The 25,410-nt window shown below is 40.0% G+C and overlaps 1 protein-coding gene across 5 annotated transcripts in view; it reads right to left on the bottom strand.

Moving 5' to 3' along the window:
• Nucleotides 1-985: 985 nt before the first annotated feature.
• Nucleotides 986-25,410, bottom strand: part of nfascb (neurofascin homolog (chicken) b) — a 139,245-nt gene continuing 114,820 nt past the window's right edge. For 2 of the 5 annotated variants that reach the window (XM_062053284.1, XM_062053282.1), the window contains exons 2-27: nucleotides 19,068-19,168; nucleotides 18,876-18,981; nucleotides 18,608-18,798; nucleotides 18,232-18,354; nucleotides 16,427-16,645; nucleotides 16,116-16,227; nucleotides 15,807-15,994; nucleotides 15,602-15,733; nucleotides 15,389-15,532; nucleotides 12,609-12,720; nucleotides 12,339-12,502; nucleotides 12,113-12,260; nucleotides 11,630-11,754; nucleotides 11,014-11,115; nucleotides 8,976-9,173; nucleotides 8,806-8,876; nucleotides 8,496-8,718; nucleotides 8,256-8,371; nucleotides 7,382-7,592; nucleotides 7,169-7,291; nucleotides 4,323-4,496; nucleotides 4,095-4,226; nucleotides 3,942-4,011; nucleotides 2,850-2,861; nucleotides 2,693-2,728; nucleotides 986-2,534 (exon numbers count right to left, since the gene is read on the bottom strand). In XM_062053284.1, the coding sequence (XP_061909268.1) occupies nucleotides 2,303-2,534; nucleotides 2,693-2,728; nucleotides 2,850-2,861; nucleotides 3,942-4,011; nucleotides 4,095-4,226; nucleotides 4,323-4,496; nucleotides 7,169-7,291; nucleotides 7,382-7,592; nucleotides 8,256-8,371; nucleotides 8,496-8,718; nucleotides 8,806-8,876; nucleotides 8,976-9,173; nucleotides 11,014-11,115; nucleotides 11,630-11,754; nucleotides 12,113-12,260; nucleotides 12,339-12,502; nucleotides 12,609-12,720; nucleotides 15,389-15,532; nucleotides 15,602-15,733; nucleotides 15,807-15,994; nucleotides 16,116-16,227; nucleotides 16,427-16,645; nucleotides 18,232-18,354; nucleotides 18,608-18,798; nucleotides 18,876-18,981; nucleotides 19,068-19,143 (3,540 nt within the window). In that variant the 5' untranslated portion in view covers nucleotides 19,144-19,168 and the 3' untranslated portion in view covers nucleotides 986-2,302. Of the gene's footprint in view, nucleotides 2,535-2,692; nucleotides 4,012-4,094; nucleotides 4,227-4,322; nucleotides 4,497-7,168; nucleotides 7,292-7,381; nucleotides 7,593-8,255; nucleotides 8,372-8,495; nucleotides 8,719-8,805; nucleotides 8,877-8,975; nucleotides 9,174-11,013; nucleotides 11,116-11,629; nucleotides 11,755-12,112; nucleotides 12,261-12,338; nucleotides 12,503-12,608; nucleotides 12,721-15,388; nucleotides 15,533-15,601; nucleotides 15,734-15,806; nucleotides 15,995-16,115; nucleotides 16,228-16,426; nucleotides 16,646-18,231; nucleotides 18,355-18,607; nucleotides 18,799-18,875; nucleotides 18,982-19,067; nucleotides 19,184-25,410 lie in introns of those variants that run through there. The other 3 variants (XM_062053283.1, XM_062053286.1, XM_062053287.1) reach the window with 3 other exon arrangements.

Raw genomic sequence — 25,410 nt, 5'->3', positions numbered from 1 at the left:
TAATCAAGACACACCATTACAACACCGCAGTGCCTCACAGAGCGCAACCTCAGCGTGTTAAAAATGGGTTCTGTTGTTTAGATTTAATATTGCCCAGAAAAGGTGACACATTTATATCTGCATGTTGCATGTCAACAACATAAAAAAATGCCACAGGTTGGACAATATAATGCCACAAATAAGTGGTGACAGCCGGTATACAGGCAAAAACTTAATTTAAATAGAGCAGTCAACACAACTTTTGCACGTATTATCAGTTGTATGCCACGTTCTACGTAGTCTTAGTAGGGCATCCACATTATGCCCACTAATAATTTTATAGTTTGCACACATAATTTAGCACTTGTTATTTGATCTCAATTGATCAAGCCCTTAGTATTTCTACAACTTTTTATGCTTCTCTTTAATAACTATGTATCACAATATAGCATAGAGACAATAACCACACTGCTTGAATATGTGCTTCGTAAAAAAAAGAACAATTGAAATGTTGCTGGTCATATACAGAAAATAAACCAATAGCTCACAACGCCTTTCTTTTTGTCAAAGTAGCTCATAGTGGTAAAAGCTGAATACCATTTATGCTGCACACATAATTTATACTATTTTGCATTAAGCAGGACTCTTACTGAATAATATTTGTTTTTATTCTGTTCAGTTGTACAGTTTTCTTTTTAAGAAAAAATATCTATTTTGATGTCTTAATTTTGTTATTTAGCAACCCCCCCTCCCAAAAAACAAACAAACAAAAAAACAACATATATATATATATATATATATATATATATATATATATATATATATATATATATATATATATATATATATATATATATATATATATATATATATATATATATATATATATATATATATATATGCCATGTACTCGTATTACTCCAAAATATGTGTCTAAATAAATTGAAAATGTCTCTGACTCTTCTTGTTTGTTGAAGATGGGTCACCTTTAATAAATAAAACATTTCATGCAAGAACAAGCAAGAAGAGTTGCCTCAGTTCAACCTTTGCGGGGAGTATACAAATTCCTTTCACACAACCAAAAAAGGCAAAATATAATTTGTTGAGCAGTCCTGTCAACAAGGTGTCCCTTAGTTATTTTCAGGGGGCTGTCAAGACCAGACCTTGTACATCAAATATATCACTTTATCAAAGGTGTGGTTTCCGGTAGCGTTTTCAGGCTTCTGATTGGACAACGTGAATATGAGTATGTGTTTGTGGACATGCATTGATTTAGACTTAGACACACTTTATTGATTTTAAGCTCCATGGCCTTTTTTCACAGGAGTGGAATGTTTTGATTTATTTTTTTATTTCAGTATATAGGTTTTCGTGGACATGGCCTCAGTGAAGACTTTGACCGACATTTCCAAAGGGACTACCTTTGGACCACCTCAGCTTAACTTCAGAAAAATGTGTGTAACATTCAAATGTGCCTGTAGTATCATTGACACATTTGAAATAGGATTAGGTAAGGACTCAAGCTATCAAATCCATACCATCAACATTAGTTATTTTGAAGTTACATATCTGAAAAAAACATGGGCTAACCTTTTTTTTAATTCAGTGTATTTATTTCTAACTTCTAATACTCATTTGCAGTGAGTCAGATTTGGACTACTGGGAAGAAAATTCCAGGTTGTTAATGCCGCTACTCCAGTGGGTTCAATGACAGCTTCACATTTACTTTGGTTAGGCTTTCTTTTGGGCATTTTAGCAATATATCCTAAAATGCTAAGGGGTTTAGGTTGGCAAAGGATGAGTACATTCATCATTTAAAATATTTTACACTTTATTTACAATACGGGCTATGATATAGAGAGGATACAAAATGATTACTTCAGCATTAGTCATTTTTCTGACGCAAGTGGACGTTTACAACAAGTGTTACATTTATGACACCACCTCACCTGCCATTGTATTGTGAAAAAAAACTGATTGAAGGATGGATGTTAATCATTAGTGAATAGAAATACATGAGCTGGTATTAAATTGTGGGTCATTTGGTCAAAAAAGAACAGTCCGTTACAATATTATTGATGGTGACACACACAAAAAAAACCATAATGTGGATGTTTCTGTCTCGCATCTGTTTTTTATCAACACAACATGGCTCACTAAAGGGGACGATGCAAATGCACATCATTTCAAATATTACATACTGGCACCAAAAGGATGTTGAGTATTACTCCTTGCTACCATCAAAGTTGTTTAGACAGCACCTCAATCTGCTGGTTCTGGCAGAAAAGATTGTTTGCCTGTAGCTTCTCTTTTCAAAGCAGTTTCAAGCCAAGGAATAGATGGCATTCATTGGAGAATGGAGGTCCAGACTCCCACCAAAGTCCAAGTCCCTCACGTCCCTCCTTTGCCCCGTGTACTGGCCAATGAATGAGCCGTCCTCATTGAACATTATATCTCCTACGTCTCCATAGTCCACCAGGCTGTCGTTGCTGTCTGACCTTTTCATCACAGCCTCCATCGATGGCTGACTCTTCTGAATCCCCCTTTCCTCTTCCCTGCAGATGAAAAAAAAAAAAAACTTTGGATACAAATCTAAAAATCAGTATAACAAACAAAGCACAGTGCTTTAATTGTTCATTAAAATGGTGCACCTAAATATATAGATGTTCCTATTAAATTCTTTGAGTTCATGTTGCAGTGCACACATACATACCACCGAGGGTAGGGGATAGTGGTGACCCGTGCTATCCTATGTCACAGAAACAAACATGGTTGCCTTGATCATTTAATTATGACATGCAATTTAAGCAGCATATTGCAAGAGAAAACTTTCTGTAGGTCGAACATGCCAATAGTTAGTCATCTCATACCTTTCCAGAGACCTGGAGTTGTTCAGTGGAAAAGGAAGAGTTGAGGGGACAAAGATAAGGTGAGTAAAATAAGGAGATGAATCAAAAATCAGATAGTTATGACTAAAATAATACGCAATGATTGTAATATTTGATCTGAACTTGTGTGGAATTATTCTTAAAGCAGATGCTTTCCATTTGTAATAATCAATGTGTTATTTTACATTCATAATATATAATACTATACTTAAAAAGTATATGTTTATTAATATATCTCAAAATGTTAAATCATGTTGAGATGGGACATTTGTCATCCAAGATGCTAAATACATTTCCCCATAAAAATATTTGACGATTTGGATCCATGTTTACGTGGTCAATGAGTATGTATGTATGTAAAATAAACCAAATAATGAAAATACCAGAATTTCCAGGCTCTATGGTGCGCCTAAATTTAAACCGCACCCACTTAATTTTGAGGCACTTTTTTTTGTACATTTATTGGCTGCACAAGTCTATAAGCCGCATGTGTAACCATTGAAACATGAAATATTCACACAAGCGCTTGTGTTCATTCATAAACTTAACAAAAGACACTGCCTGTAACACGGCATAAAGTATCCTACCAGAGAAAACTGATTAAGTCCAATCTTTATCCTTGCCCTCCTGCGCACTGCTAAAGTTGTCTTCTTCGTAGCGTCCAATCAGGCCTTTCGGGGCCCGTTAATGGTGGTGGATTTCAGATTTCAGTTTTCAAATGCCAAGTCGATCGTCTTTGGGGCTGCGTCTGTGACTTCTTCATGACTAGGGTGAGTCCATATGAATGGCTGGCTGAATAGTTGGGTACGTGCGTTTGATTTATTGTGAACAATCTAATTGGTCCACCGTGACCCGTTCGGCAATTTCATTGGTTTGAAGTGACAAGGGAAAATGTGTTGGCGGCATGTGATGCTTGTGAAACCGGAAAAAATCCATAAATTAGCCGCAGCATTGTATAAACCGCAGGGTTCAAAGCGTCACGAAAAGATGTAGCAGCTCATAGTCCGGAAATTACGGTATTTTCCCAGGGTTCTCATCTGGTAGGCTATTTGTAAAGAATGTTGTTGTTCTTACCGATAGTCAAAGGAACCGTCTTGATCGCGATCATCCACGGGCTCCAATGAAATATCTTTCTTTTCCCGTACTGCATTTTAACAAGAAAATTAGAAGTTCCAATTTAAGTGGACATTTTGTTAGGAAAAAAAGTGTCAGGATTTGCCACTGCACCTGGGTATTTCCCGCCTCGGCTTCTCTTGATGAAGCACACTATCAGTAGAATGAGCACGATGAGGGCCACTGCACACATGATTCCAATGAACCAGCCTTTAGTAGAGATGTCCACCTGGTCCTGGGCATAGACTACACATGGACATAGTACATGAAATCATAGCCTTCACAGCCCACAGATCAACTTTACACCCATGTAAGCCAACACATGTGCATTGAGCAAGTTACTCTCAGTGGTGTAGTGTGGAGACTCCTCTGTATGCCATAGCCCCAGACCCAGCCGAGTTTTGGCCGCTACAGAGAATCGGTATCTAGTATAGCGATCGTATCGGGGTACTGAGAAACTTGTAACATTTGGAAGGAACTCTTCCACTCTCTGCTCCTCTCCCCTGGTGGCATTCACTGTGGAGAGAAGGGATATACCGGTTAGCTTCAAAGACTGAAGTACATCGAAAGAGTGCCATTGCATACCTCATCTGCTCAAAGAGCATCTCTTAGTGTCAAGAAGCTACTTCAATGCTACACTGGTCTTTGAGTGCAAATACAAGTACTTTTGCCTTCAGAGCTGCAGCCAATGTCACAACTTAATCTGTGGATGTTTGTGGGGCGCTTCAGTTGGTTACAGATCGTAGAATAAAGTGTTTCGAGTGCCCATGCTGACTGAACGACTGAATATTTCTTAATGTCATGGATTGCAAGTATAAGACCAAACAATCAATATTCATGATACAAATGTAAACAAAAACAAACTTGCATTCCCAAAAACATAGATCAAAATTTATCTGATTCTGTTTCCTGGTCATGACACACATTTATGGTCTTTCCCAGTTGAATTAAAGGGGACCTATTCTAAATTTGGTCTTTTCTGACTTATAAACGTTGTCACAATGTTGGATACTTGTCCTAAACAATGCCAAAACATCGAATCATAAGGTTCATGCATTTGGGCATGAGCTTGCACGTAGTTTTGGAGGCCTCTGTTGGCTGGGTTTTGCAGTCTGGGTATGTTGTGACGTCACAGCAAAGTGGACGTACTTATTTAGACATTAAATCAAGTTCTCAGCAAGAGGCGGAGGAGCTTCTCCACCTCTTCTTCAGACTATGAGGAAACACAAAACAAGGTAAGATAAAGTATTATTTTCATCTTATTATGGCATGCACATAATTACACCGAGGTGTGACACGCAGTGATATTAATGATGCTAAAATTTGCTTTTTTCACGCAGTCTGAATCGATCGGAGGGTGTGCAGGTTTACCTAATGTTTTGACTGGGTGAAAATAAATAATGTTTAGAAAGTTTATTTATTTTACGAAAAAAAAAATAGCAGTGACAACTTTAAAATATATATTTAAATGGTGTACATTTTCTAAAGAAAATGTAGGATTCTTTTAGAGAAGGTGGGGTGAGGTTTCATTTGTAATCTGGAAACACCTCCAGAGAAGAACATCTTGCAGACAGACTCAAAAAACATGTAAGTATTATCTAGACCAGGGGTGTCAAACTCAAATACAGAGTGGGCAAAAATTTAAAACCAAACAAAGCTGTGGGCCAAGGTTGAACAAATTAACCTTTTAATAGGGACCCAAACAAGGTTTGCATTGAATATTGAACAAGCAAGGCTTATATAACTTTATAGTGACATGCAAAATCAAGTTTCAAATAATAATAATAATTATTAAAAAAATATCAATGGCATATCAAATACAATTTAAATACAAATTGAATGCCTCTTTTCTATTTGCAGCCTTCAACATTAACTTTTTCCACAGGCTAATACATTTGAAAATAAAATAACAATGAATAAAACAACCATTAAGGACTTTAAACTGCTCAGTTTGCAACACACTGATCTAATCTGATGTGCCCAAGCCAGATACCTGCCATCTTTTCTTGGATGCTAGTTCATTAATGTCAGGGCTCAGGCTTTGAGCTGAGGCAACCTTCATTATCAAAGGAAGGTGTTCATCAGACATTATATCTCAGTCTTGGGGGCGTGCCTTAAATGCACTGCCTTTAACGTACTCTACGAACTATCGTCACTTCCGCTGTTCATCCATTCTAACATCGTTCAGACCCAGTCACAAGATATGTGCGGCTTCTGTACGCACACACGAGTGAATGCAATCCATACTTCATCAACAGCGATACAGGTTACACTGAGGGTACCAGTATAAAAAACTTTAACACTGTTAGAAATATACGCCACACTGTGAATCCACACCAAACAAGAATGGCAAACACATTTCGGGAGAACATCCGCACCGTAACACAATATAAACCCAACAGAACAAATACCCAGAATCCTTTGCAGCACTAACTCTTCCGGGACGCTACAAAATACACCCCCGCTACCACCAACCCCCCCCCCCCACCCCCCCCACACACACACACACACACACCTTGTAGCATCCCGGAAGAGTTAGTGCTGCAAAGGGTTCTGGGTATTTGTTCTGTTGTGTTTATGTTGTGTTGCGGTGCGGATGTTCTCCCAAAATGTGTTAGTCATTCTTGTTTGGTGTGGATTCACAGTGTGGCGTATATTTCTAAAAGTGTTAAAGTTTTTTATTCGGCTACCCTCAGTGCAACCTGTATCGCTGTTGATGAAGTATGCGTTGCATTCAATTGTGTGTGCGTGCAGAAGCCGCATATGTTATGTGACTGGGCCAGCACTCGTTGGACTGGCTGAAAAGCAGACGTGACGATTTTTGAGAGGGGCGCTGAAGTATGGAAGACTCCCGGGAGGGTTGGCAAGTATTAGAATTAGAGGTGAATGCGGTGTTACCGCGGCACCGCCGCAATATATAATCGGCGGGCCGGCTTTAGTGTTAATTTGATATCGCCTCAAGGGCCAAGTGAAATTACACGGAGGGCCAAATTTGGCCCGCGGGCCAGAATTTGACACCCATGATCTAGACTATAAGGAAGTGTTTTAATTTTAGATTAAAATCATTATTGGATCCATTTAAATAATTAAAAAGCTGTTAAAAGACTGTGCATCAAATATAAAATATAAAAAAAACAATGTTTACTTCTGGATATGAAAAGGGTCTTTGTACATAATATTAGGTTCACCTGTCTGGTACATGAGTGAGTACCCGGTGATGATTCCATTGGGTTCTGCTGGCAGTTCCCAGTCCACATAAATACTATCAAGATGTCGCTGCTGGATTCTGAAGGATGAGGGAGCAGATGGTACTACAGGAAAAAAAACACGCAAAAAGATATCACTTTTACTTGGGAGGATTTTGATGTTTTGATAAATGTAACACTTGGCTGTTTTTTTACCTCCCTCAGGTGTAGAAAATTGTAAAGTGTTGCTGGGCGGACCTTCATAACGACTGTTGGTCACCACTATGTACATTTTATAGTTACTGTAGGGGATTAGCTCAGTGAGAACCCCCGACGGCTCTGGACCAGTGTCCATAAACACTTTCGAACTCATAGCTCTGTTGACCCTTAACCACCTTAGCTGGCTGCTGTCTCTCCAGTAGTAGACCTGTGTAAGAGCAGCAAATGTTGCATTGTTCATTTGTGGAACACACTCCAAAAAATCTTAACAAGATCAAAAAAAAAAACAGACAAACTTGATTCCTTAAAAGGAGTAATTGCTGTCGAGTTATCAAAATGTTTACTTTAAATCAGTCAAACACAACATAGAATAGATCGACTTTGGATTAAATGTTTTATGAGTCTATGTCATTCAAGGCAAAATAGTTAAGTAAATTCATATTACAATATGGTATATGACATGACCAATGTTTAACTGAATTGCAGCAAAGTCAATTGTATTTTTTTCTGTGTATGGTAATATCAAAAAGTCATTTCCAGGATGCCGTGTGAGTGCCTGGAAATTAGGCTAGGGTTTACAGCGTAGTCTGGCTCTGGGAAATATACATCACACACTGTGACCACCTTCCTCCTGTATAATTGTATTGTCATATCTTGTTAGAACATAACATAAACTCTATCAAAATATACATACATCTATTTTCATCTGCAGACTGTGTGATCCACCGACCTTAGTACAGTCTAGCCTTAGTTATATTTACTATATCATGATCACAAACACAAAATTATCACCTATCTACCCTAATGTAATTTATGATGTACAGTAGCTTATCAACGTTGATACAAGTTATTTATCTTCTATTTAGCACACCTTGTAGTCTTTAAGATCTCCCATGATGGAGCTTCGAGACACTGTGTCCCAATGCACAGTCACTTGGGTGCTCTGGATATCTGAAACTCTCAGGTTCAGGGGTGCACTGACAGGACCTTTTGGAAGACGGACAATCATTAATCTTTAGTATTAGTCATTGCAGAGAGTGACTACAGAAGGATGTCATTCAAGTGTGACATTTATGTGCATTAGATGATCAAGATGACTGGTGGTACTTACGGTCTTCCCCGGAATAACCAATAACGACTGGTGACTCTGGGCCAAGACCAAACTCATTCACAGCCTGGACCTTTATCTCATAAGGGGTAAAAGTGTCTGCGTCGTAAATATAATATTTTAGCCATTTAGTGGTGGCATTCTTCCACTCCTCTCTGGAGTCTCTCCTTCGCCACCAGACCAGATACTTGAGGTGCGGCCCGTTCCATTCTCTGTAGGTTAGAGGCTAAAAAATGGATGGCAACAGTTGCCAGTGTGGTTTAACAGTACTGACAGCCATTGTGTAATATTAATCAGTTTTTTTAAGATTTACCTCCCAACTTATCTCCATGTTGTTTCTCCATGTTCCAACTCCTTTTAAATTTTTCGGGATGACATCTGGAGCTGTGGTAGAACAAAGTTGAATTCTATAGCTCGGCTGAGGCATCTCTTTATATATGGTTGTTTTGACAAATAAATTTCCTTCAAGAACATTAAACCCACGTGCACCGCTGGTCTGGAAGCGCATTGATGGACGACTTGGTCGACTTGGTCCGATTTCATTGATGCCGATAACACGGAACTCGTAGTACGTGAAAGGTGCAAGATGCAGAATGACAGAGTTTAGGCTCCCAGGGTATGTTGATAAGTTCTTCCACTTTCCAGGTAACCAATCATCGTCATCATATTGCACCAAGTATTCTGCAAGAGAGCAAGAGTATGTTTAAAGACGAAAATTCAAAGATTTGTTCAAATTGGTATTAGGACAAGTATTTTTTGTATTCAAAGTATTGTAGAAAGAATAATGCAGTCTCTCACGTCACATCACACTTCAAATAGTGTGGCTTCATTAAATTGCAAATTTCTTTTTTTTTAAACCATATTCCACATATTTTAAAGCATATCTACATATTTTTGCCCCAAATTAAGTTTTACATTAAATTTAATGTATGTCTTATATGTATTACAGTGCATAATTTGTATTATTTTCTATTATGTTGTGACGTTTGATAAAGACATTCACTAATCGGGACTTCCGTTTTCGGGTTAAGGGTGCAATGTTAACAACACAGCTGGGAATCTCAGTGCTATCTTCAAAGTCAACAATCAAGTTAACCAACTTTTGGGAGAACAACTATCAATAACGCATCTCCACATTTGTGAGACTTTAATGTGAACAAAAGCGGGATGTAACAGGAGACATAACATAGGAGAGATAACACTGATCTGGCGAACTACAGTGTTGTGGAGAACTTCAAAGAGTAGAGTCTATAAGAGTAGATTTATAAGACTGGAGACAAACACCAGTTTGCAAACTACAGACCTGTTTCCTTACTTCACAATTTTCTAAAATTATTGAAACATTGTTTAACAACAGATTGGAAAAATTCATGAATACAAGTGGAACATTCACAGAGAACCAATACGGATACAGAGCCAATATTTCAACATCAATGGCATTAATCGAAATAAGGAAAGAGATTACCAACACAATAGATGCTGAACAGTGTGCAGCTGCATTGTTTATGGATCTAACAGAAGCATTTGACACAATTAATCATAATTACAATGGTATGGCATCAGAAGGCTGGTCTTGAACTGGGTAATAAGCTACTTAACCAACAGGAAGCAGTACGTGAAGCTAGGCGTTCACATGTGTACAGACATCAAAATATCTTGTCGCGTACCCCAGGGATCAATACTGGGACCTTTGCACTATTTGCAGACGACACGATTGTGTTTTGTTCAGGAGAAAACATACAGAAGCAAATGCAAATGTCAACAAAAGAAATGAACAAAATAAAAAGATGGTTTGACAAAAACAGACCATCGTTGAATCTCTGTAAAACAAAAATAATGTTATTCTATAAGAGTAGAAGAGAAAGTCGAACACAAATAGACGGAGTAAACATTGAAAGGGTAAAATAAATCAAATTTGTGGGTGTAATAATAGACAATAAAATTAACTAGAAATCTCACGTAAAAATATACAACATACATAGCAATAAATATGTCAATAATTAATAAAGCAACACAAATGCAACAAAAATCACTCCATATACTGCACACTAACGTTACGATAAATAAGTTATTGTGTAGAGATATGGGGAAATAATTACAGAAGTACACTTTATTCACTCATTCAGGGGCCAGGAAAAATACTGGCGCATATACACAAGTTATGACACAGAAACCACAAGTATAGACAAGACAGTACAAGACAAAGAGGCAAGCAGGTGGGGAATGTGACCGCCGTCGCCTAGAGCCAAAAGACAAAGAATATAATATATTGGGGGAAACTAGTGTAAAGGTGACTATATGGGTGGTATTTCATGTTTAGAGAGCTTTTATTATGTTAAAACAGGTAAATAACCAAACTTTGCAGAAATCCGTTTACCACAGTCAGGCCTGGAACCAATAAGCCGCGATAAACGAGGGAAGAATATATACAAAATGTGCAATAAAGCAATAAAAATTATGCAAACAGCTAAATCTGTGTTATAGTAAATGTTTATGTTTAGTGTTGCTTTGCACCTCCTACCTGTAATGGGGCTGAAGTTGTTGTCTCCGGGGACCCAACTGAGTCTAACGCTACGTTCATATGGATCTGACAACTCCAGTTTAGAGGGAGGATCAGGATAATCTACACACAGAAACCAGAAAATTCAGGGATAAATAGCTCTTCATGCAATATTGCCAACATATAACTTGATGTATTCTGAAGCATGGGTATTTTAGACCCTAATTTGATCACAGCACTGTTAAAAAAACACCATCAGCATGAAAGTACTTAATATCGATATTAAATGTCATTAGTTTGAAACATTGATTTTATAACAGACAACTTAAATTATTCGTATTTGTTTGTACAAACAAGAATATGCTTGAGGTACTTGTCTTAGCAGAGTCTCCAGAATACAATGTCCTTTGAGGGACAAAATACATAGGCATTCCATCATACTGTAATTTATATTGTACATTGATTAGGTCATAATATGAAGAATGTGTAATTTTATTCTATGAGCCTCAGATTTCGTTGACGAAAAGCTGTATAATAATTAAGTTTTCTCTTATCACTCAATTCATTACAAATTATGTTGGATGGATGCAGTTTGCATGACACTCTAAAGTTTCATCCTGTTCTGAACATGTCATACCCATCACCATTAGGTGTGCTGACGCAGACTTTTTGTCCAGTTCACTGTTGATGACACACGTGTAGACGCCTGCATCGCCTCGGTTTACGTTGGTGATGACCAGATTGGACTCATCCAGGGACAGCCTAAAATGATAATGTAGAGATTAGATCAGTATCAGAGTCAGCTTTATTGACCAGATATGCTGAATTTGACTTGGTAGACTGTGCTCTCTTTGTTCAATGTAAACAATAAATATTAATAATTAACTAAAACTATAAACAAGTGCCTACATAACTAATATGTGCAAGGCTAATAAGATAATAGTGCAGTGGTGAATAAAGCAAAGAGCAAAAAAGATGATGATGTAAACATGAGTTAGTGCATTCACAGTGACAGATTATTTCCAGAGATATTTCCCAACGTTAATCAGATTGCTAGTCTGGGGGAAAAAACTGTTGATGACGATGAAGACGTATCTAAGATCATGTCTGAAATACACACCTCCAGCCAAGTGTGACTGTGACTTTGTCTTTCATCCAGGTGGTCGTGATGGGAGTAGTGATGTCTGCTTTCACACCACACTCCAAGCGCACATCGCTTCCACGGAAGACTTTCATATCCTGTGGTCTTTTGACAATTAAGGTAGGTTCTGGGTAGGGGAGTGGACAAAAACATGGCAGTATGACACCATGACACAAATTGTTTAGAAACACATTAGGTTTCTCACCTTTGACCTCTATTCTGACTTGACTCTCATCTCTGCCTGCAACATTGCTGACCACACACACGTAAGTTCCCTGGTCCTCTATTTGTGTGCGCCTAATCTCCAGGGTCCCATTACTGTGCGTCTTAAAACGACTTCCTTCGAGATTTCCCTGTCCGTATTTGGACCTACGTGATTCAACACCGAAACGTGGAAAAAAGACATAAACATACACCAAAAATGCTCTCAATTACACTTGCTAACTCTGACAGTGTCAAGCAGCATCTTGCTCACCATCGCAGATCAGGGACTGGAGAGCCAAAGTAGCGGCAGTCCAGGAAGGAACGAGTTCCCTCTATCACCTTGATGAGTTCATTCCTTTGCCCAAGAATACGAGGTGTTGAATCTAGTAAACAGCATTTATTAATCATTGCTTTAAATTGTATTAACTTGGTCACACATAATCGATGCTGCTATTTATAATAATTAATAACAACATATTGGTTATATGTGTCATGATCCCACATGACAGTTTGCACTATGGTCGTTACTTTCCTGTTTTTATAATCGCTTCCTGCCCCGGTGCTCTTGTTTTGTCACTATTTTCCTGTTTGGTGTATGTGTTTTGAGGCACCTTTACTTTCTGTCCCTTGTTCTGCCAGCACACCTGTTCCTCATTATTAATTAGTTCCATTTAGGGAAACTGTGTTTCCTCTTTCAGTGCTAGTTCATTTTGTGACAATACCGCATTTTTGCTGCTGTCATGATCCCAGGATGCAGAAAAGGCAAGCATCTTGCAGGGAGAGAAGGCCGTTAAATTAGGAAGCAGGAAAAAGAAAAGTCACAAATGTCTAGCAGAAACTCCTAAACAACAGAACACTTTGGCATACACTAGATAATGAACCAAAAGGGAACTAAGTGGCACTAAATAGTCCTAATTGACAAAAATGTACATGTGTGATGACAGGACAAGGAGCAGGAATGTAAGGTTCTTCAAAACACAGAGACCAATCAGGAAATGCTGACAAAACAAGAGCACCAGGACAGGAAATTATTCTAAACACAGAAAAACAACAACATAGTCCAAACTGTCATGTGGGATCATGACAATATGTAGATACATATACAAACTGCTGTATATGGGGATTAAAGATACCTCTCACATTTTAATCGATATGGCACCAATTCCCGGTACCTGGGAATCAATACCAGAACTCAACGGTACCATTTTTTGGTCAATTTGTATGTGTTCATGTGTAAATGTCAGTTCTTTATTTATAATATATAATTATTCTAATTTAAAATTTGTATTTTGTTTTATTATTGTTTTATTACACTCTTGAGGCTCATTTAGTGGTTAGAGTGTCCGCCCTGAGATCGGTAGGTTGGAGTTCAAATCCCAGCCGAGTCATACCAAAGACTATAAAAATGGGATCCGTTTCCCTCCCTGCTTGGCACTCAGCATCAAGGGTTGGAGTTGGGGGTTAAATCACAAAAATGATTCCCGGGCGCGGCGCCGCTGCTGCCCACTGCTCCCCAAGGGGATGGGTCAAATGCAGAGGACAAATTTCACCACATCTAGTGTGTGTGTGACAATCATTGGTACTTTAATCTTAATCTTTAATTTGGCCACTTACACAGTGGCCTAGTAGTTAAGAGTGTCCGCCCTGAGACCGGTAGGTTGTGGGTTCAAACCCTGGCCGAGTCATACCAAAGACTATAAAAATGGGACCCATTACCTCCCTGCTTGGCACTCAGCATCAAGGGTTGGTATTGGGGGTTAAATCACCAAAAATGATTCCCGGGTGCGGCACTGCTGCTGCCCACTGCTCCCCTCACCTCCCAGGGGACGAACAAGAGGATGGGTCAAATGCAGAGGACAAATTTCCCCACACCTAGTTTTTGTGAGAATCATTGGTACTTTAACTTTAACTTTAATTTGCAAGTATTATATGATAAAGTAAACTTTGCATGCAGTTGCAATTCCAAAACGTTAGATGGCAGTAGTGTGTAGGCTACAGTATGTTGCCTGACCAGGAAGTAGTCTTTGTAATCAAGCTAAATGTCCCATGTTAAGTCCTTAAAAGGTGTTTGTACTCTTAAGTACTGTACTTATTACACACCAGCTGTTTGATTGCAAGGTGCGTCCTAGTTGTAGTTTTCATAACCAAATTTGGAGGTGTTGAAATCAGCATGTAAAATCGCTAATGCTAATCAGTTGCATGTATATGGCAGAGTCAATGCTAATTAGCATCAAGCTAGCACATTTTGGAAAAGTGGAGCCTTACTGTTCGTTTAAGCGTTTTCTATCAGGTGCATGGGAAATTGTAACAACCAAGAGGCAGTTTGGCAGCAGTTGCAAATATGCTACTTAAATGATTGTTTCCTTGCCATGTGTTTGAGACAGTATTTAGTCTGCAACCAAGCTTAACGTCATGAGCAACAAAGGTATTGAAATATGGTACCATTTGATTTCAGAATTTGATGTAACGTAATTTGGTCAGTATCTATGCAAGTACTGAATTTGGTGCCCATCCTTAACTCAATATGTGTGTAGTATACATTATGTGTAAATGGATTAATAAGAAGTAGTGGGACTTTGGGCGGCCTCCGGAGAATGTGAAGTGAATTGAAGTGAATTATATTTATATAGCGCATTTCTCTAGTGACTCAAAGAGCTTTACATAGTAAATCCCATTATCTAAACTACATTTAAACCAGTGTGGGTGGCACTGGGAGCAGGTGGGTAAAGTATATTGCCCATGGACACAACAACAGTGACTAGGATGGCGGAAGCGGGGATCGAACCTAAAATCCTCCCTCTATTAACCAAGCCACACCGCCCCATAATGCTACACAAAATGGCTCGTAGGCTCATGCCACTGCTTACTGACATATGCTGAGGTTTAAAACGGCCAATTGAGGCGGCTGATGACAATTTGGTACGTTAACCTAAGGCCAGACTGTTGGTACATGTTCCTAATTGTCACTGGTCTACATAGCAAGGTTATCAACCGTTGCTTCTTTGTTTATGGTTCAGTGTTTGCACAGGAACGACAGGATGGGTTACGCACGCTGCACACTGACAAAAGCGTTAGCCAATAAGTAGCCATATGGGTTTGAGGCATTGCACTGGTAGACGGCTGTGTTGGCGACGGTCACGCTGCTGAGGGTCAGTGTGTCTCCAGACACCTGCCTGTTGGGTTGTGGTGTGGCAGCTTCAATAAAGAAAAAGCACCAGGTGAGATGATTTAGATTCGCTTTAAACCTTCTTGCGTGATTCTTACTCTCGATTGGTTCTCCATTAATAAACCAGCTGACTGTGGGACGAGGAGCACCATCAGAGCGGCACACCAAGCGTCCGCTTTCCTCAGGGGCCAAAACTAAGTCGTCAGGTTTTTCTAACCAAAATGGAGCAGCTGCCAAAAATTCTCATGTTAGCTGTTTTATCATTAACAAAAACAAATCAGTTCCTCAAAGCTGACTTCTCACCTTTGACCGTGACAGTTAAAGTGTGCTGAATGTAGCTGATCCTATTAGTGGCAGTGCAGATGTACTGGCCCGCATCCTCAAACGTTGCATTAGGGATTTGAATCATCTTGTTGAAATGTTTCCTTCTCATGCGTGGGGTCACTACCAAGTCCTCCCCATCCTTCGTCCAGGCAATAATAGGAGTGGGCCTTGTTGATGAGAAACATGTCTTAAAATTGACATGCTATGCTGATTTTATTACAGCTCTTTGTAGATTCCAGTCAATTATTTAGCTTGGAGTCATGTCTGACGATCCTGTGTCACACTTACACTCCAGCAGCGATGCACTCCAGCAGCAGTTCCTCTCCCAGGAGGACTAGAACAGAACTAGATGAGCCTGTGGGAGACAGCCAGGTGGGGGCAGCCTCAACCACGGATCGAGCTGTTAAGGAAACAAACTCAGCATTCACAATAACAAAGTGTATTCTGTACACTACAGTTAGTAGCCATCTGTTATGGTGTCCATGGAACACCAATATTAGGAACCAGCAAGTATACCCCTCAGGTCACATTAACGTTGGTGTTAAAGGTAACATTGACAACAGAACCGTCAAATAAGGGGTAAACATTCCTATACTCACTTGTGAGCACCTTGACCACCACTGGCATTTTTTGCTGGATGGCATTCTTATAAGGGAAGCGGGCGCTACAGCAGTAATCAGAAGCAGAGTCGTTGAATAGGACGTTGGCAAAATACAGGTCTCCGTTGACCCCCATGGATACCCGACGGTCCTGCCGCACAGGGTGCATGGTGGGGAAAGCGGTTTGAATTGGCCAGTTAAATGGTCTGGCATATGAGCCTGAAATGAAATATGCCCAAAATTTAAAATCTAGATTGGAATTAGACTTCAGTTACTAACATGACCTCAACTAGGTTTGATACAGCCCTGAACGAGGACAATATCCACTTAAAGATTAAAAAAAAGAAAAGATAAGAACTAGTTTACACTGACTGTGCTTTGGAAATGTGCCAAATACCACAGTCTGTTTAATTTAGAGGGGATTGCAATTAAATATGCATGGCTGCATTACCTACCAATGTCCCAATATTATAAATAGTTAGTCCCATGAACAAATCCAAAAACTTCACTTGTGCGCTTGATCCTATCCCCAGATAACTTGAAAAAGATTCCCTCCCGTCCATCACCCTACTGAATACTGATATAATTAACTCTTCCCTCACCTCCGGTTTTGTTCCCCCATCATTCAAAACTGCCTACGTCACACCCATCCTCAAATCACCCTGAGCTTGACACTGAAATCATTAGCAACTTCCGGCCCATCTTCAACGTCCCTTTTCCATCAAAACTGTGAAACTTGCAGTGGCAAGCCAAAGAAAAAAAACTCACCTCAACATCAACAATCTCCCTGGTCTATTTCAGTCTGGTTTCCAATCCCACCACAGCACTGAAAATGACCTCATCAAAGTCACAAATGACCTCCTTCTCGCATTTGACTCAGGCAACCTCAATCACTTCATTCTTCTGGATCTCACGGCAGCTTTTGACCCCATAAATCACTTCACCCTTCTCTACTAACTGGAAACTTCCCTCAACATCACTGGCACTGGACTCTCCTGGATAGACAGCAATTCATATCCGTCAATAACCGCAAGTCATCCATCTGCCCCCTGTCCCAAGGTGTCCCCCAAGGTTCGGTACTTAGCCTTCTCCTCTTCACCCTATACATACTCTTACTAGGATAAATAATACATCAACATGGCCTCAACTATCACTGCTATGCTGATGATATACTGATTTCCACCTGGTCTATCTGAGATTTGGATATCGCTACATCCCTATTTATGGTTCATCTTCCAAAGTTTTTCATGAACTTAAACTCATCCAAAACTCTGCTGCACCCTTCCTTACTTGTTCCCGTCACCACATCACCCTTGTCCTCCAAGAACTTCCCTGTTTACCCATTCCACAGCGTATTCAGCTCAAAATCATTCTCTTGACCCATAGCGCCCTCCACAACCTGCCCCCCTTCTACTCTATCTCTATCTCCCCTTTACCCCCCACTTCCTGTTGAAAACCTACGTTCCACTAACTACCAGCTGTACCTTCCTCACAGAACCCAACAACAAACCACTCCTTTTCCATTGCTTCCCCCACAATCTGGAACTCTCTCCCCCTTAACATCCATTCATGTCATAACCCCATGACCCACCTCTTCAAAACTGCTTTTTAATACTGAACAAACCATCTCATAATCAATCAACTGGTTGTGTTATTATTTTAAAGTATATGCTTTTAGGATTATGATTATGTGTACTTTTGATTATGCGCAAGTGAGCAAGTGTTTTTCATGTTGTTATCGCCAGGTAAGGTATCAGTGTCTCTATTCCCATAAATTTAGGATGGATCTCTAAAGAGACACTTACAGCTAGACATCCAGTAGGTTTCAGGTTTAGGTGGACCGGCTGGAGGGTCACAGGACAGAACCAAAGGCAAACCTGCGCTAATCACCACAGGTTCCACGATCTCTCTTGGCCACACAGGAGCTCCTGAACAAACACAATTGCATGGTGTTCCAGTCAGGTGCAAAGCTGAGTTGTGTTTTGTCATTTAAGTAAACATCCATTGTGCACAATGATAATATGTTCGCCCATGTAAGCTATTTCAAGGACTGACAGGACTGGCATGAAGAGAGAGCCCACCATTCACATTTACACCTACCCACAAAAAAGTCTTCATTTAATCCATCAAACATCATTTTGGAAAGCTTGAAGATAAACATGAGTGTTATGTTTAACCTACTGTACAGTTGCAGTCTGATTTTGTTGGAGTATGCAGAACCATACTCATTGGAGGCAATGCACTGATATTCTGCCTCATACTGTTCTGGATTGTTCCAGGCATAGATGTCCAGCGTCCCTGAGCGCCTACGCATTGATGTTTGCGAATCACGTGCCACATTGAAATACTTCCCATTGCGCCTCCATGAGAAGCTTGTATGAAATAAGAAAAAAAAACAAAAAAACGTCAATCTTTGTTTTGACTTTGGGCTGCATCATTCGCTGCTTACATGGGATGAGGGTTTCCCTTGGCCTCACACTCAATGACCATGGTGTCTTTGGGGTCAACAATATGCTCCTTCATTGACTGCTTTGTGATAGTTGGGGGTTGACGGACTGCAGGGATGAATGAGTGCAGGCGTTAAAGCAGATGATAATACATATTACAAAGTCCAACTAGAAATAGAACGTTATTGACTCACTCTCCAGAGGTATGTCCAAAGGCCAAACACTTTGCCATAAAAGCATCAACAGCACTGGTTGGAGCAGCGTGCCCATCGTTACTGTGCATGGAGTCCTACACCTGTTGTCATAAACACTTCATTGAAACAAAGGACACCAATTATGCAATAGTCATCATTGTTTTAATCTCAGACATTATTCATTCAAAGTTAACGGCAAGTAACAGGAACATCACTGGGATTAAAAGACAGGGAGGGCATATGTGTAAGAATGTGCTGGGAATATGTAATATCACCATTGGCCTCATTAATACATTCATTATATGACGAACATTTTTTAAGACTTGTGATCAAGCTCTGTCTTTTTCTTGTTTTCTCTGGAACACTCCCTGCCATACCTTTCCTAGGTAATGATTCTAATAAAAAAAAATAGCAAATGAGTCATCTAAACCAATACCCAACTACAACATAATGTGTGTGTCCCCTAGTAAATGTGTTATCATTTATATTTTAACATTGCATTACATGAGAAATTACTGACATCAACATGCCAGCTTGATTTGTGAAAATCAGCAGCTTTACGTTTCCTTAACACAGGAGTCCTTTTTTATGATAATATTCATGCTGGTGTGTGTTGTTGGCAGGCATGTGCTCAGATACCCCCTCTGGTGGTGCTCAAACACCGGCCCTTTCGCCTTTCATGAGAAAAGTGCCCTTCTTTGCTAGCACTATTTTTTATTTTTTTTATTTTAATATTTATAAACATGCTCCCTGAATTAAATCCCCCCAATTGTGTTTGGATATCTGATGTGGCATATATGTGAGTTCTTGTGAAAACTCCTCCCCAAACTGCTCTTCAGACACATCATCAGGCAGACAGGTAATTACACTAGCCACGTGTACGTGGACAACATTTATTTAAAGGCCTACTGAAATGAAATTTGTTTATTTAAACGGGGATAGCAGATCCATTCTATGTGTCATACTTGATCATTTCGCGATATTGCCATATTTTTGCTGAAAGGATTTAGTAGAGAACATCGACGATAAAGTTCGCAACTTTTGGTCGCTGATAAAAAAAGCCTTGCCTGTACCGGAAGTAGCGTGACGTCACAGGTTGAAAGGCTCCTCACATTTCCCGATTGTTTACACCAGCAGCGAGAGCTATTCGGACCGAGAAAGCTACGATTACCCCATTAATTTGAGCGAGGATGAAAGATTTGTGGATGAGGTACGTGAGAGTGAAGGACTAGAGTGCAGTGCAGGATGTATATTTTTTCGCTCTGACCGTAACTTAGGTACAAGGGCTCATTGGATTCTAAACTTTCTCCTTTTTCTATTGTGGAACACGGATTTGTATTTTAAACCACCTCGGATACTATATCCTCTTGAAAATGAGAGTAGAGAACGCGAAATGGACATTCACAGTGACTTTTATCTCCACGACAATACATCGGCGAAGCACTTTAGCTACAGAGCTAACGTGATAGCATTGGGCTTAACTGCAGATAGAAACAAAAGAAATAAACCCCTGACTGGAAGGATAGACAGAAAATCAACAACACTATTAAACCATGGACCTGTAACTACACGGTTAGTGCTTTCTAGCCTGGCAAAGCTTAACAATGCTGTTGCTAAGGACGCCATTGAAGCTAACTTAGCTACGGGACCTCACAGAGCTATGCTAAAAACATTAGCTATCCACCTACGCCAGCCAGCCCACATCTGCTCATCAACACCTGTGCTCACCTGCGTTCCAGCGATCGACGGAGCGACGAAGGACTTCACCCGATCATCGATGCGGTCGGCGGCTAGCGTCGGATAGCGCGTCTGCTATCCAAGTCAAAGTCCTCCTGGTTGTGTTGCTGTAGCCAGCCGCTAATACACCGATCCCACCTACAGCTTTCTTCTTTGCAGTCTTCATTGTTCATTAAACAAATTGCAAAAGATTCACCAACACAGATGTCCAGAATACTGTGGAATTTTGCGATGAAAACAGAGCTTTTTGTATTGGATACAATGGTGCCCGAATACTTCCGTTTCAACCATTGACGTCACGCGCATACGTCATCATACATAGACGTTTTCAACCGGAAGTTTAGCTGGAAATTTAAAATTGCACTTTATAAGTTAACCCGGCCGTATTGGCATGTGTTGCAATGTTAAGATTTCATCATTGATATATAAACTATCAGACTGCGTGGTCGGTAGTAGTGGGTTTCAGTAGGCCTTTAATCTTATCATCATTCAGATTAGAATGTTACTGTGTACATGGACCCTGAAAAAAATTATCTGATTATGATGTGCATTTTCATGCATCACACCTTAAATCGTAATACTTTGCTCTGACATGAGCAGAAGCTAACATAAACGGAGTGATGTGTTATCATTTGTTCTGTGGTGTCATCTTTTGGATGAGTTTGCTCACTGCAGGTGCTGACTAAGCAGTGACTTCCACTGTAAACAAACATGGCTTTGTGCATTTCTGCTTGTCCAATGTTGTAATGGTATTTACTTGTCATTTTTTCCTTCTGTTCACTACTTTTGTTTTACCTCTCTTTTTTTAAATGGAGCTGTTCTGTGCTTTTTACGTTGTGATTATGTACGGGTTGCGGCACGTCTTCATGTTGCGACGTTCTGTGTACATGTTTGAGACTAGCAGCTAGCACTTGGAGTAGCTGTAATGTCGTGAATAAAACAGCTCGTTAGGATGACAACTGGATCCCTTCTTTTATTGTTACACCGACACATGACACTCCAGACCTATACTTTTGTTTTTGCTAGTCTTGTTTTAAAGCAACAAACTCAACAGTGTATAACGCTACGTCTATACATGTTGAAAGGGTGGAGACAACAGCAAGACAATTGCTTCATTCCGAGACTAATACAATTATTCCCCGCTCCACCACCAAAGTATAGCTAACATCAAAGGCATGCACAGTAAGGACAATTCTAACCCAAATTTCGGAAGATGTGTTTTCATGTGCTACAATCCGAATGACTAGCAGCATAAACCACCCGTCTCGATCGGAATTAAATTTTGATCCGAGCCTGTGTGATCGGGTCTGAATATTCAGAATGGCGTGTATACATGAACCATTTAATTCCGGTTAGGCTTTTAATCCGATTAAATGGATACATGTGCACATAGCTATGGCTAGTGTTTGTGAAATCCTCTGACGTTGTTTGGTGCAAAAATAACCACATTAACGGAAAACATTACAACGCTACTGCCTTATAGTTTCCTAAACCAACATTTCTTCTTTAAGTAAGTGGGATAAAACAAACAACATGTTTACTTGACCCACTTCCTGGGAAACTTATCAAGGAACTGTTTGTATTATTAGGTCCATCAGTGTTAAATATTATAAACTTATCACTTTCCTCCGGCACTGTTCCCCTAGCATTCAAAAAAGCGGTTATTCATCCTCTGCTCAAAAGACCTAACCTCGATCCTGACCTCATGGTAAACTACCGACCGGTCTCCCACCTTCCGTTTATTTCCAAAATTCTCGAAAAAACTGTTGCACAGCAGCTAAATGAACACTTAGTGACTAACAATCTCTGTGAACCTTTTCAATCCGGTTTCAGGGCAAATCACTCTACGGAGACAGCCCTCGCAAAAATGACTAATGATCTATTGCTAACGATGGATTCTGATGCGTCATCTATGTTGCTGCTTCTTGATCTTAGCGCCGCTTTCGATACCGTCGATCATAATATTTTATTAGAGCGTATCAAAACACGTATTGGTATGTCAGACTTAGCCTTGTCTTGGTTTAACTCTTATCTTACTGACAGGATGCAGTGCGTCTCCCATAACAATGTGACCTCGGACTATGTCAAGGTAACGTGCGGAGTTCCCCAGGGTTCGGTTCTTGGCCCTGCACTCTTTAGTATTTACATGCTGCCGCTGGGTGACATCATACGCAAGTACGGTGTTAGCTTTCACTGTTATGCTGATGACACTCAACTCTACATGCCCCTAAAGCTGACCAACACGCCGGACTGTAGTCAGCTGGAGGCGTGTCTTAATGAAATTAAACAATGGATGTCCGCTAACTTTTTGCAACTCAACGCTAAGAAAACGGAAATGCTGATTATCGGTCCTGCTAGACACCAACATCTATTTAATAATACCACCTTAACATTTGACAACCAAACAATTAAACAAGGAGACTCGGTAAAGAATCTGGGTATTATCTTCGACCCAACTCTCTCGTTTGAGTCACACATTAAGAGTGTTACTAAAACGGCCTTCTTTCATCTCCGTAATATCGCTAAAATTCGTTCCATCTTGTCCACTAGCGACGCTGAGATCATTATTCATGCGTTCGTTACGTCTCGTCTCGATTACTGTAACGTATTATTTTCGGGCCTCCCTATGTCTAGCATTAAAAGATTACAGTTGGTACAAAATGCGGCTGCAAGGCTTTTGACAAAAACAAGAAAGTTTGATCATATTACGCCTATACTGGCTCACTTGCACTGGCTTCCTGTGCACTTAAGATGCGACTTTAAGGTTTTACTACTTACGTATAAAATATTACACGGTTTAGCTCCAGCCTATCTCGCCGATTGTATTGTACCATATGTCCCGACAAGAAATCTGCGTTCAAAGAACTCCGGCTTATTAGTGATTCCCAGAGCCAAAAAAAAGTCTGCGGGCTATAGAGCGTTTTCTATTCGGGCTCCAGTACTCTGGAATGCCCTCCCGGTAACAGTTAGAGATGCTACCTCAGTAGAAGCATTTAAGTCCCATCTTAAAACTCATTTGTATAATCTAGCCTTTAAATAGACCCCCCCTTTTTTAGACCAGTTGATCTGCCGTTTCTTTTCTTCTCTCCTCTTCTCCCCTGTCCCTTGCGAGGGGGAGTTGCATAGGTCCGGTGGCCATGGATGAAGTGCTGGCTGTCCAGAGCCGGGACCCCGGGTGGACCACTAGCCTGTGCATCGGTTGGGGACATCTCTGCGCTGCTGACCCGTCTCCGCTCGGGATGGTTTCCTGTTGGCCCCGCTGTGGACTGGACTCCCGCTGATGTGTTGGATCCACTGTGGACTGGACTTTCACAATGTTATGTCAGACCCACTCGACATCCGTTGCTTTCGGTCTCCCCTAGAGGGGGGGGGGTTACCCACATATGCGGTCCTCTCCAAGGTTTCTCATAGTCATTCACCGACGTCCCACTGGGGTGAGTTTTTCCTTGCCCGTATGTGGGCTCTGTACCGAGGATGTCGTTGTGGCTTGTACAGCCCTTTGAGACACTTGTGATTTAGGGCTATATAAATAAACATTGATTGATTGATTGATTCTCAACTAAACAGGAGAAATATAACCTTAGAGGAAAATCTAATTTAAAACAATTGTATGCACGTACAACATTTAGAACCTTTAGTATATCAGTATGTGGAATTAAATTATGGAATGGATTAAGTAAATAAGTTAAACATTGTACTGATATGATCCAGTTTAAGAAATTGTTCAAATTAAAAGTGCTTACAATGTACAAGGAAGAAGAATTATGAGAAATACTTTCAACCTTATTGAAAATAAAATATTCTTCATCTCAGTATGTTAATAATGACTGACTTAATTATATATTACAAAACTGATGTATTACTCATTCACGGATGTCATTTTACTATAAAAAAAAGTCAGTAAATGAATGTATATATTTGTAAACGTTCTGAAGTGGGAAAGGGGTAGGATTAAATACATTTTGCTTCTTCCAACTCCTTTTCGGACATGATGTAAATTGAAATTATATGAAACTGTGTGATGTATTACGCTGTAAGTGTGTTCATGTTCGAAATAAGCTAAAGAAAGAAAGAAAAAAAAGAAAAAAAATAGAAAAACAAATTAATAGCCTTATCCAACTGAAAACTGACGCTTGTCATGAGGGGAATGAATGATTCAATCCAATTCTGATTTTTGGAGTGACAATTCTGTGACCTCCTCAGTGGCCTTGTGGTTAGAGTCTCCGCCCTGAGATCGGTAGGTTGTGAGTTCAAACCCCGGCCGAGTCATACCAAAGACTATAAAAATGGGACCCAAAACCTCCCTGCTTGACACTCAGCATCAAGGGTTGGAATTGGGGGTTAAATCACCAAAAATGATTCCCGGGCGCGGCCACCGCTGCTGCTCACTGCTCCCCTCACCTCCCAGGGGGTGATCAAGGGTGATGGATCAAATGCAGAGAATAATTTCACCACACCTAGTGTGTGTGTGTGTGTGACAATCATTGGTACTTTAATTTTAAAGGCCTACTGAAACCCACTACTACCGACCACGCAGTCTGATAGTTTATATATCAATGATGAAATCTTAACATTGCAACACATGCCAATACGGCCGGGTTAACTT

This window comes from Entelurus aequoreus, linkage group LG07 (genome assembly GCF_033978785.1).
Source record: "Entelurus aequoreus isolate RoL-2023_Sb linkage group LG07, RoL_Eaeq_v1.1, whole genome shotgun sequence".
In the NCBI taxonomy this organism is placed as follows: Eukaryota; Metazoa; Chordata; class Actinopteri; order Syngnathiformes; family Syngnathidae; genus Entelurus; species Entelurus aequoreus.
Note: the sequence above shows the minus strand (reverse complement) of the source record. Positions and strands in the feature narration are given on the sequence as shown.